At 46.2% G+C, this 12,568-nt stretch overlaps 1 protein-coding gene and 1 long non-coding RNA gene across 2 annotated transcripts; one reads left to right on the top strand and one right to left on the bottom strand.

The window, feature by feature from the left end:
- Positions 1-3: 3 nt before the first annotated feature.
- Positions 4-6,907, bottom strand: LOC144145888 (uncharacterized). The gene is made up of 2 exons (XM_077677724.1): positions 6,516-6,907; positions 4-5,788 (listed from the first exon to the last, which is right to left on the bottom strand). The coding sequence occupies exon 2, from the start codon at positions 1,300-1,302 to the stop codon at positions 787-789; it is 516 nt and encodes a 171-aa protein (XP_077533850.1). The 5' UTR covers positions 1,303-5,788; positions 6,516-6,907; the 3' UTR covers positions 4-786.
- A 218-nt stretch (positions 6,908-7,125) lies between these two features.
- Positions 7,126-12,568, top strand: LOC144145900 (uncharacterized). The gene is made up of 2 exons (XR_013317631.1): positions 7,126-8,108; positions 8,433-12,568. It is a non-coding gene; the product is annotated as an uncharacterized LOC144145900 (long non-coding RNA).

Genomic DNA, 12,568 nt, shown 5'->3' with positions numbered 1-12,568 from the left:
ATGCCAAACATCCACTGAAGTTTATTTCTGCCACTTGGCAGATATATGAAAAAAATGGAACCAAAACACATCGATAAGGGGGGACAGAACATAATTCACAGTTTCCTCCTCTCTTTTCTTTTCCTTATGTTTGTTGCAGCTTGTTCAATACATTTGTCAAATGGTAAAAACAAAGTTAAAAGGTTAGTTGACATTAACTTATGCCTCTCATGATTTCTGATGCTGTGCATTTTCTCAGCTGCACTTTAAAAACTACCTGTAGAAAATACACATGGGACAAGAACTGACCGTTAACTGTTTCCACACAGAAGGCAGCATCACTGGGAATTAACATGAGAGACATCCACACAGCATGTGCGTTAGCACATATAACCATGGTGACACACTGTAATTGCTGCTTTGCAAAAGGGGATCGTCTTTTTGCTTTTGTCATCCTGCAAAGCTGCAGTGCATGTTCAAAAGGGCACTCAACACTGCTTGCAACAGGTCCCTCCCACAATCACATTTTCCTCACTAGCGCGGAGCAATTGCAACTTGGCTGGTGCGGCCGTGATGTGATGACCAAGGAAATTTTCACTCTGAGTCAACTCTTGGTGAACGATAAAACAGGCCCTCTCTCCAAGCCCCCCACCCCCTCATTGGCATGCTATGCAACACTCCTTTGTAACGATCTGCAAAAAGGGGGCTTGCTTCCTTCCAATCTTGTTGTGCACTATGGGTGGTGGCCGTGTGCTTCGATCTCTGCGTCCTGTGCAGGAGACAAGCGAAGCCCACGAGGCAGACGAGTCAGCGGAAGGAACCACCAGCCGTATGGGTGAACACGTGGCTGTCCAGCGTGCTCTTCTGGGTAAAAGAGCTTGGGCACAGGTGGCACCGGTAGGGGCGCTCACCCGTATGCGTGCGCAAGTGTGTGGTCAAGTGGGCCTTCTGTGCGAAGGTCGCGGGGCACTGCTGGCAGCAGAAGGGACGCTCACCCGTGTGAATGCGCAGGTGCTCGACCAGGTGGCCCTTCTCCACGAAGGTCTTGCCACAGTGGCTGCACTGGTAAGGGCGCTCACCCGTGTGGATGCGCACGTGGGTGACCAGGTGGACTTTCTGTGCAAAGGCCTTGCCGCAGTGGTTGCACTGGTGGGGGCGCTCGCCTGTGTGCGTGCGCATGTGCCTCTTCATGCTGCTCAAGAGTACTGTCACGTAGCTGCACTGCTGGCAGTGCAGCAGCCGACCACCCGGTGAGCCACCGTGCTTCTGCCTGCGCCCACTCACGGAGGGAGAAGGGCCTGCAAAGAGTGGAAGGGGAAACATTGAGAGTACTTCCAGCGGAAAATGATGTGGCGGTGCGCCAGCAGCGACATTTTAAAGACGACAGTCTTTTTTAGGCTACCTAAACGCAAAAATTTTCGTTCATCTGTCTGTCCCTTGACTGAGGCTTCAGCCAAAGTTAGAAAGCATTCATCAAAAAAAGATATGTATCGTTAAAATTTCTCCAAACTACACCTTCTGACCTAAGTCATACAGGTAGTCATTATTCATTGCTAGGGTTGTTTGTTTTTGGGTAAAACCCGATTGTATCCGATTTTTACACCTTGAACATGCCTCAGGAGATTCGGGTTAAACCCCATTTGTCCCCGAATGGACCTTTTCAAAGGAGCGATCTGCACAATTGTGGTCTGACTTTCTGCCGTTCTCATCCAGTACTTGCTGGAAGCAAGCCCCGCAAACAGACCTTCCAAACTCACTGAGTACTGGAATGGCTCTACCACCTGCAACCTCAGGCTAGCATATGCTACCCTGGCATTGTTGTGCCCAGCTAATAAAAGCTGAGTTGTCCAGAGGACTTTCTCCCAGTTGAGATACGTTAAGTGATCAGACAGGCCTTAAATGAAGACCGACAAGTTGTGCAAGCAGATCACAATAATGTATGTAAACAAGGATTAGAAAACAATCGATGGCCAGCTGTTCGTGATTAAAATCTTTCATTTGTTGGAAGTTATCAATGCTATTATTTATTGTCATTATTTAGTCATTTTCAAACTTGCCAAATTTCAGAGAGCATTTTCAAGTACCCCCATAGCATCATGGAATCAACACCAGTTTTAACACATTAGAGTTAAAAAGCTTGTGATACCCTCCAAATAAACTTAGCATATTAAAATAATTTGAGTACATCTATGGATTTAACCCAAAAAAAACAATTTCTGCATGGTTTCACGAAAACACTCGATTTCTCCCCGAAGATCAGTTCAAAAAATACCACCCGATTTTTACCCCCCCCCCCTGATTTTGAAAAAATATAAAACCGGAAAATGAACAACCCTATTCATTGAAAAGGAAACCTCGTGCACATTTCGAGATGAACTGTAAGGACTTAATGGGTAGGTCCCATGTTCTTGGGTTCATTGTTATAATATAAAGTGAAGAAAAAAAGAAGTGCATTAAAATTAAAATGGCGCAGCAAAAATCTAGCACGTACAAGGTAGAAGCTCGCACAAAAAAGAAGCAGCTTGTTGTATTCATGCTTCTCTAGCCAGAGCAAGAAAAACTGAAAAAAAGGGTGTTTGCTCTCTTCACAGGTGGGCGAGAGCAGTACGAATGCGAGAAAATTGAATTGCATTGAACAAACCTCCATTCAAGAGGAGCGAGAGGACAGGGATAGTGCCAGGGGCGACTTACTATTGTCTTTAAATTACATTTGCAGTGAAGCAAGCAGATATGCAGACGATTTTTTGCAGACTGTTTCGGATCCTGCCAAAAAAATTGTGCTCAATTCCCCTTTAACAAATGAACCGGACAAAGTTCCGTCCACAATAGTCATGCCAGGAATTAGCGAACAGAATTACGTTGCCTGCCCAATGAACTCTAAAGGGACACCGAAGCAAATTAGTCCAGTTCCTATTCATGGCTGCTTTACGAAGTGTCTCCTGTGATTAATTGAATGTTTGGCAAACCCTACAGTATCCATTTATCTGTAGGCAGTGGCAGAACAGAAAACCTTATACACCAAACAAGGCAACTGTATCAACTTACAGAATGACACCGTACTAGTTTGCAGTTTGTTTCCGTGCTACATCAGCCTTCAAAACTCTAGCTTTTTGCATGTTTGTTAGTATGGACTGTTTAATACAAAAGCAGTAGCCAAGTTGCTAGGTCAAAATTCTGGCGTTGCCGCGATGAAAACATTGCACAAAACATGGCTGATGGATGGTTCGCACACATAAATGCCAGCATCTGAAATACCAAAAATGAAAGAATGCTCAAATTGATGGCATATTTCTCTGGAAAGCTCCTGTAAACACTAGGATCTGCGTGTTAATCAAACCCAGCGCCCCTCAATTGTGAAACAAGCAAGCATTGCCAACACAACCATGGCTCCAGCAAACAGTAGGCATACCCACTGAATGTGTCATAGCCTTTGACTTGGAAACACATGTTAGAAACATGTACCGAGGCCTACATTTATATTTAGAGTGTGCTAATTATACAACTAGCAATCAAAGAAGTAACAATGCATTTCTGCAACATTCCAGACTTCCTCGGTGTTGAACAATACTGCACCCATGTAGCATATACTGAAACCTGCAATCATAAGGTACTGTTGTAACAGATGGTGTGCGAGCAGTGTGACCATCAGAAAAGAGAAAAACACAAGGGGGAAATGATAATGAGAGGACTTATGCAGCAATGGCGCATTAATGTATTTGTGTTCACTACATCATAAGGTATCTTCATGATTTAGTGTCTGTCCGCTGCATCTTAAACACAATATACAACCGTCAAATTTACCCCCAAGAGCTTGCCAGAGTGTCGTCATGGGCAATATCAAAAATTGCTCAGGCACGATGGTGTGGAAAAAACAGCCCTTTCGACAGCATTTTGCCCATTCAAAATGCATGTCCACCACCCATAAAAGCTAAAAACTACCTTAAAAATTGAAAACAGGCAATGAGTGACTCCAGGTAAAAGCATGTCGTGTACTCCTAGGTTTGTTTCGTTCTTGGCTTTTTTGTCTTAAAATACTGCTCGAGAACTGTGCACAATAAATGGAATGATTGCCGTGCAAGTTTAAATAAAAATGATAAACAACAAACAAAAATGTTTACAACTTCTGTAAGTGCCCCTTAATGCAATAAGATGTTGGGTAGACCAGCAGCCGGTACGTACAGTCAAGGACAATTGAAGTACGAACCGCAGAATGCACGGCCGAAGATACCAATGCCATCACCTGGCAGTGGCCGTGGAAATGACACGGACATGCGCAGTTGAGATGTTGAGAGCTAGGATGCATGTCCCACTGCGATATGCTGCCCTCTCCTCGTTCCCATGCTTGCTCTGTCGCGATGCCGCAAGAGTGCTGTAAGCACTGCAAGCACTACCGCCACCACAGCTGAGCGTGTTGGTCATGCTGAGAGCAATGCGGCACGTAATCACTTGAAGCTGCAGCCAGTGCTTGCGTGGGAAATGCTTGCACGCTCTTGGAAGGCATATTGTTGAGTTCATCATGCTTTCTTGAAGAAAACCAGTGCACAGAAATGGAAACAAGAAAAGCATGATGCCTAACTTCTGATGTCACTGTACAGTTTTGTGTTCGTGGTGCAGGGGCTTGAGAATTGAAGAATGAGCTGGCCACCAAGAACTCGCCGTTGTTCCACGCAGTCATGGCCGAGTCATTTTGTGGATTCAGTGCTTGTAGCAACAATAAATATACCACCATAATTCATCTCCAATGATATGTATTAACTGCAAGCATTGTGTGGGCTGGGATAATAATCGCAGAATTATAATATTTGCAAAAATTAGGAAGCTATAGGCCAGTTGCACTTGCACAACAATGTTAGTGGCCCAAATTTTTTTTTGTTTTGTTTGTTTGCACACCCTTCCATGCTTGTAGAACCCGAGAGGGCAGCACTGAACGTGGTTTTGGGCGCGACACAGGTGTCCATTGTCATTTGCTCAAGTTATCGCACCACAGATGCAAAGTTAAGTCGGCAATGTGACGCCGGCACAGACAGGGTGTGGGCGCTCGTGTGCACCGAGCGTGCAATGCCTGCAGTTATCTCACACCACATCGCTAACGGTTGTTGGCAGCGCTCTTGCAACATGGCGACAAGGCAAGCATGGGAGCGAGGGAATGCGGCATATCGCAGTGGGACATACACCCTCCTTCCCAACATCTCAACCGTGCATGTCCGTGTCTTTTCCACGGCCGCTGCCAGGTGACGGCACCGGTATCTTCAGCCGTGCGTTCCACGGTTTGTATTTCAATTGTCCATGACTGTATGTACACAGCTATGTAATATATCAAGCAAAAACTTTCACTGACACATGGAATTCTCCGTACACAACCCAAGCACTTCATTTAAGCCTGTACACTTAGGAACAACTGAGGACATCATACAGGAGCAAGTTTACAACCACAGCAGCATCAGGTGGCAAATGAAGGGCACTAATGAGGTCAACCAACAAACAACACAGCGGTCTCTAACGAATGAGCAATGAGCTTAAGCACTAATGAAGACAGCAACAGTGACACATGCAGCATTTAAGGTTGTAACAAAATGCTGCTAGAACCGTCACTTGTAACCCCACAACTACATTTCAAGCAAGGTCTTCTTTCTGGGTTAAACTGGCACAGTCCTTGTTAGCAGAGAGTACGGTTAAGGCGACCACAGAAAGGAGGCGATTTGACTGTTCCGTCATGCATATTGAACTTGGAAAATCGTGGCCAGGTCAGAACGCAGACGGTGAATATTCTCGTCCCAGCAGATCAGGAGCTCGCTGGCGTGACTGATGCCTGCAAATGCGAAGCAACAAATACCAAGCCACTTTAGTTAAGCGATGTCACAACGATTATTATAAGTGCTGCAGTGTGGGCCGGGGGTGCATTCACTACGGCAAATTCACAATTGCAGCAAGCAGCTTGACGGGAGATTCGCGTTGTGCGTGCTCTAGTCTTTCGGTGCTTGACTGTACTATCTTGATCACAGTTAGGGTGAACACAAAAGCTCGTGTCCTTCCGTGCGCGTGAGCCGCCCGTCGGCGTTCCGAGTAACTTCGCACGCATGCGCAGTTCGTTTGCAACGAGGCTATGTGATGCGCGTGCGAAGTTACCCGGAACGCCGACAGGCGGCTCACGCGCACGGAATGACACGCGCTCCCGTGTTCACCCTAACTGCGATCAAGACAGTACACTGAATCATCGCGACAGCTGCTATCTCGTAAATGACGCTGGAGAGATCGCCAGTAATAGGACGCAGGACGCAACATTACTCATTACTCTTGTTTCGCTCTGACCAGCAACTCGCTGCCGGCAGTTTCGTCTGCACGGGCGGGCTCAGAAGTGCGAACTTCGCTACCCAGGCGTCAAAATGAACCGTGTTTGAACTTTCCAAAGGAAAACACGTTACCAGCGAAGTAAAAACGTTTGCGGCAAAAATAACGCGAGCCTCACTGTACTAGCGAGACCATCCACGTGCAAAACGAAGGACACGAAAAGTGCGACGCATCGGACAAGCACTTACCAACTGCGTTGACGGGTGCATTCGCGTTGCCGTATCACCCGAGCGGTCGGCACACACACTGCCGGGAGAGAAACCAACTAGCTCGTACACGTCCAGGACTCGATCAAAACACTGTTCATTGCATTTGCTGTTTTATCATTCACAGGGGGCCAATGAAGAATGGAATGAAACAACCATTGCAGCCGGCGGCCCGGTACGACACGTCGTTATTCTCTTGAAGTAAACACTAGTCCACTGCTGAGCGGCGCTTCGCGAGCACGCTACTTTTTGTTTTCCTAGGTACCTGACCGGCAAACGTTACACGCTAAAAAGAAATGGGGAGCCAGTTCTATAAACGTTGGTCAAAACCATCCTCCGTGCTTAACATAGTTAACACAGGTAACTGGGCGCCGCCATGGTTGATGCCATCGTAATACGACGTTCCAAAGTAAAAACACTTTTTTTACTTAAGAAATTCGGCAAGCTCGCTAAACATACGAAATGTTCTCTGTTTATAACGCATCTCCAAAGAATAATAACTGGTACTGAAACAAAACGACTGCAATGAGAAGCTCCAATGCTATTTATTGTTGGCTGCCTTTATTGTTTCAATCTCTTCGGTGCCGGTTATTATACGCGTAAACACGTTCTAAACAGAGAGCACCTCGTATTTGTAGTAAGCTAGCCTTAACATTAAGAGATGCACTTTTGGTTTTTAATGTTGTTTTTTTTTGCAGCCTTTTTTCTTTGAAAGTCGTGCTGGTCGTTTCACGGTGGCATCAACGATGGCGGCGCCCAGTCGTTTATTTTGACGAATTTTGGCCACGACCGGCTGCACGGATGACCCGCTGTGGTTTTTTCCACTGAGCATGGTTTTGACAGTGCTTGGCAGCTCATAACGTTTCATACCGTTATATAGTGACAACTGGTTCCGGATTTCTTCTTAGCGTGCGACGTTTGTGGGGCAAGTACCCAGGAAAACAAAAGGAGCGTGCTCGCGCAGCGCAGCCAGCAGTGGACAAGCGTCTGCTAGCGTTCACTTAGAGAGAATAATGCCGTGTCATACCGGGCCGTCGGCCGCAATGATTGTTTCATTCCATGCTCCATTGACTCACTGTGAATGATAAAACAACAAATACAACGAACAGTGGTTTGATCGAGTTTTGGACGGTGCGTGGCCTCCGCGATCCAGCCGATCGCGGAGGCCACGCACGGTGCGAGCTAGTTGTTTTCGCTCCCGGCAAGGTATGTGCCGACCTTTCGAGTGATTCCGCATTGCGAAAATGAAAATGACAGGCATGTGATGCACTAGTCAGCGCACCGTGCGTGCTTGCCCAATGCGTCCGTAAGCTGATACAATTTATTAGCGCACGTATCGTGTCCTTCATTTGACACATCGGGGGTCACGATAGTACTGTGAGGCTAGTTATTTAGTGACACTAAGTGAGGCTAATAACTGCTCTAATAACCATGACTCGCCTGTGTTGTTTTTGGCGCAAGCGTTTTTACCTCGCCCCTAACAACGAGTCTTACTTGGGAAAGTTTTCACGCCTGGGTCAAATACGCACTTCTCAACCTGCCCGAGTAGACGAAACTGCCTGCAGCGAGTTGCTGGTAAGAGCTCGTGCGTCTTATGGCTGGCAATCTCTCCAGCGTCATTTCCGAGCTAGTGGCATGAAAAAGCTGCTGTGCTCGCCGTAACCGTGTGATGCCTCATCGGGTGCTAACAAGCAGTCGGCTGTCACGCTCTAAAAGACTAAGGCACACACAACGCGAATGCCGTGTCGAGCTGCTTGTTGCGATTGTCAATTGTCGGGAGCAGGAAGGTTCGAACAAGCCGTCATGAATGCGCACTTGGCTCGTCTAGCGGCTTGTAGAATAAGCTTTGTGACTTGAAAAAGTTTAAGCGGCTTGGTTTTTCATGCTTCACATTTGCAGGCATCAGCCTCGTCTGCAAGCCCCTGAGCTGCTGGGACGAGATCGCCCCGCCGTCAGCATTCTGACATGGCCATGATTTCATGTTCATTATGCACGACCAAGCGGTCTCCTCCGTGTGGCCACCTCTAGTCCTACCAAGTGTCCCAGCCTGGCCGTACCATTTGCTAAGAAGGAATGTGCCAGCTGTTCAACCCAGAAATAAGGCCATGCTTCAAATGTAGTTGCTGGGTTACAAGTGACGGTTCCAGCAACATTTGATTACAAGTTCAAGTGCTGCATATGTCATTGCTGCCTCCTTCCCCAGTGCTTGAGCTTGTCGCATATTTGTTACGAACTGCTCTGTTATTTCCCGTTGTTGGGTCGGCCGTCTTTGTTCAGTGGTCTTCATTTGCCTCTGCTGCTCCTGTGGTTGTCATCTTGCTATAGTCTGGTGTGCTGAGCCGTCTATATACCACTGTCACATGGGCACTTTCAATCGCAATTGAGTAGATCCGGATCGAGCTCAATTCGGATCAGGCGCTGCTACACGGCAGTCTCAATCGCGATCGAGCCGGATCTCTCTCGAACTCAATCCTGGTTTCTCAAGCACGATTGTGGTTTCCTAGACCGATCGGACAAAAGCGGCAATACTCTCGTCCCCCCTGACTAATGGCACTGAAGTTGAGAACTTCAACTAACGCCAGAAATTGTATTAAATAACTTGACCCAAATAAGCATGCGGTAATATTTATATAGTTATGTGTACCTACGACAGCGTAAAGTTACCAGGCGCCGGCCGCGAAGTACATTTTTGGCGCCGCCTGGAGTACGCGATTGCAACCGGTGCAACTTCTCAGTCGGGATTGAAACGTGCCGTATAGCGGCCGTGGTGGATCGAGTGTGCTCGAAAAGTCATGCACGCTTCGCTTCAATCCAGACTGAAAGTGCCCGTGTAACAGGGGCATAAGTGGACATCATTAGATAAAGCACTAGGGTGCTGTACGAAAAATGCTATGCGTCAATTAAAAAGTTCTTCCTTGATATGCTGCCTAATCTTCAATTGTGGCAGCAATTTCTACAGTCTTTACCATTTCACAGCTATGTATACAGGGTGTCCCAACTATCATGCGCCAAAGTTTTAAAAAAGAGCAACGGCGTTGCTTGAAGAAAACCTAGACCATAATTTTTTCGGTGCAGCGGCGTACCCACCAGTAACTTTTCTGTTAATGAAATTTAATTATGTAAATGTAATTATTTATCTAACTCGAGAAGTACTCTCCAAATTATCAAAGTGGCAATGAGGCACTTGTATGTTCCTGCGAGGAATATCTGACTGCGGTATTTTCAGTAACGTACTAATAGCGTACTCATTTATTCTGACTAATAAAGAAACCCCGCAACATATGAAAAATACCACCTAACGGCGCTGCCACCCGCATCATAAAGCAGCACCTTCAAAGAAGCTGATTGAAAGCAGCTGCTTTGCCCATCTCGGGCCCGAAAAGTCTGTGCATTACCTTGATAATGGCATGAAAGGAGAAGGAGCAGCAAGTTTGGCGGGGCACATGTGGCAGATAGAGGACAAAGTTAATTGCGATTTTTCTTTCCTTCTTTTGTTTATTTTATTTGGGCTAACTAAAAGAGAGCCTGTGCAAGTGCACTGCTTTATGGTGCTGGCAGGAGCAACATCACCAGCTGTTTTTCATATTTCACGGGGTTCCTTTATGAGTATAAGAAAAAATGAGTACTACGCAATTAGTGCATTGCTGAAAATACCCCAGTTGGATGCCTCACGTGGGTACCCACTTACAAGTGCCTCATTGACACTTTTATGTGTAGGGCAGTACTTCTCGAGTTAGATAATTAATTAAAATTGTCTAGTTAAATCTGATGAATGCCGCTACTCCAGTGTACTGGAAGCATTATGCACTGGGTTTTCTTTGAGTAATGTGATCGGTCGTTTTTAAAATCTTGGTGCATGACAGTTCGGGCACCCTGTACGTCAACTGCTAGTGTGTCTAATCAGTTTTAGCTTAAAGGAACCCTTAAATCAGTTATAAACATTACTTCCTTGAATTTATAACCCAGGTTTTAGGTTTTTCTGGTAGATTTACATGCATTTTTTAATGGCCGAAACGTGGTCGATAGTACTGTTTTTCTCGTACCATCCTGCCCGCTGGATCGCTTATATCGGCTGTGACGAGAGTCTGGCCAAACCTCGGTGGTAAATTTGACAAACTGTATACCGTGTTTAACATGCGGTGGGCAAACACAGGATGCAGTGAATGTGAACCCATTAATGTGCCACTGCCGAGCATGCCCACTCATTATCATGTCCCCCTGGCAGCTTTTTCTTTTCCCATGTTCACACTGCTCATGCACCTTCTGTTGGGACAGTACCATATGATTGCAGTATGATTACAATCTGCGTTTCGCAGAAATGCAGACTGTTGCTCGCCTGACTGCTAGTTGTACGATTAGCACGCCCAAACTACAAATGTAGGCCTTGTTGCTTGTCTCTAACGTGCGCTTCCAAGTCAAAGGGCACGTCGAATTCAGCGTGTACGCCTTTCGTTAGCTGGAGCCATTGAGCCATTGTGGTATTGGATCGATACCTGCTTGTCTCGCATTCAGAGTCCCCTTGATTCCCACCCAGATTCATATCTGCTCAATTTTCTTTTCGACTCAGTTGCTTTCCTGTGTTTACGGGAGCTTTTTTGAAAGTTGGCATCTATTTGAGTGTTCTTTCACCTTTTGTTGTTCGCCGAGATGCCGGTCTTTCCTTTGTGTGTGTGTGAACCATCCGTCAGCCATGTTTTGTGCTGTCTTCATCGCGGTTATACCAGATCTTTGACCTACGAACCCGCCGTGGTGGCACAGTGGCTAAGGCAACGTGCTGCTGAGCAAGAAAACGCAGGTTCGATTCAGGGCCGCGGCGGCTGCTTTTCTGATGCAGGCGAAAAGCAAAAACGCCCGTGTGTACGAAATTTCGGCACACGTTTAAGACACCCAGGTGGTCAAAATTAATCCGGAGGCTCTCCACTACGGTACGCCTCATTGCCTGCGTTGCGTAGGCATGTCCAACCATACAATCAATCAATCAATCAATCAATCAATCTTTGACCTGTGAGTTGACTGATGCTTTTTCATTAAACATTCCATACTAACAAACAAGGAGAAAGCTGAAGTTTTGAAGGCTGACATAGCACGGAAACAGACTGCACAGTAGTATGGCCTCATTGGGGTTGTTGATAGGGTTGCTATAATTGGTTTATGCAGTTCTCTGATATGCCACCTGCTACCAATAATTTGAGACTCTAGAGTACACTCAACAATCAATTAATCACTTCTAGACACTTCATAATTCAGCCGCAAATAGGAGTGGGGATAATTTGCTTCATTGTCCCTGTTAATGGGGCATAGAACTGCGTTGTCTTGGCTCATTCCTGGCACGAGTGCTGTAGACAGAACTTTGGTTCATTTGTGTAAGGTGAATTGAGGACGCAATTTTTTTTTAGGGGGGGGGGAAGGCTCCAAAACAGTAAAAAATTGGCTACATATCTGCTTGCTTCACTGCAGACATCGCCGAAAGATGATAGTCTTTTTCTGCTCCTGCCTTGTTACTCCCCGCTCCCGCCCCTCACACTATCCCTCTTATCTCGTTCCTCATGCAGTAAGTTGAATGGAGGTTTGTTTGATTCGAGTCAAGTTTCCCGCCTTTGCACTCCTTGAGGAGTTCTGTTGGGACAGCGTGGATCCTTTTGTTTATCTCTGTTTCTTGCTCTGTCTAGAACAGCATGAGTGCAAGCTCTGTTCTTTTTGTGCTTGCTTTTATCTTGCCCATGCTGAAGTACTTCCGTGCCATTTTTAACGGGCGTGTTTTTTTTTCTACTTCATATCATAAAAACCTACCCAATGTATATTCCGCACTAAAAGAACACGGGACCTACCGGTTACGTGCTTACATTTTGCCTCAAATGGGCTTGAGGTTTACTTTGCGATAAACAATGAAGACATGTATGACTTATGCCAGGAGATGTTGTTCGGAGTGGTTTCGCCCTTGCATACTTATTTCTGACAAATGGCCTCAACTTTCGGCGAGAAGGCTGAATTGAGGGACAGACAGGTAGACCAAAGTTTTTGTGTTTAGCTCGCCC

The sequence above is a fragment of the Haemaphysalis longicornis genome, unplaced genomic scaffold (assembly GCF_048455015.1).
Source record: "Haemaphysalis longicornis isolate Haplotype H1 unplaced genomic scaffold, Haemaphysalis longicornis Haplotype H1 scaffold_7, whole genome shotgun sequence".
In the NCBI taxonomy this organism is placed as follows: Eukaryota; Metazoa; Arthropoda; class Arachnida; order Ixodida; family Ixodidae; genus Haemaphysalis; species Haemaphysalis longicornis.
The sequence above is the reverse complement of the archived record's forward strand: the minus strand, read 5'-3'. Positions and strand labels throughout refer to the sequence as shown.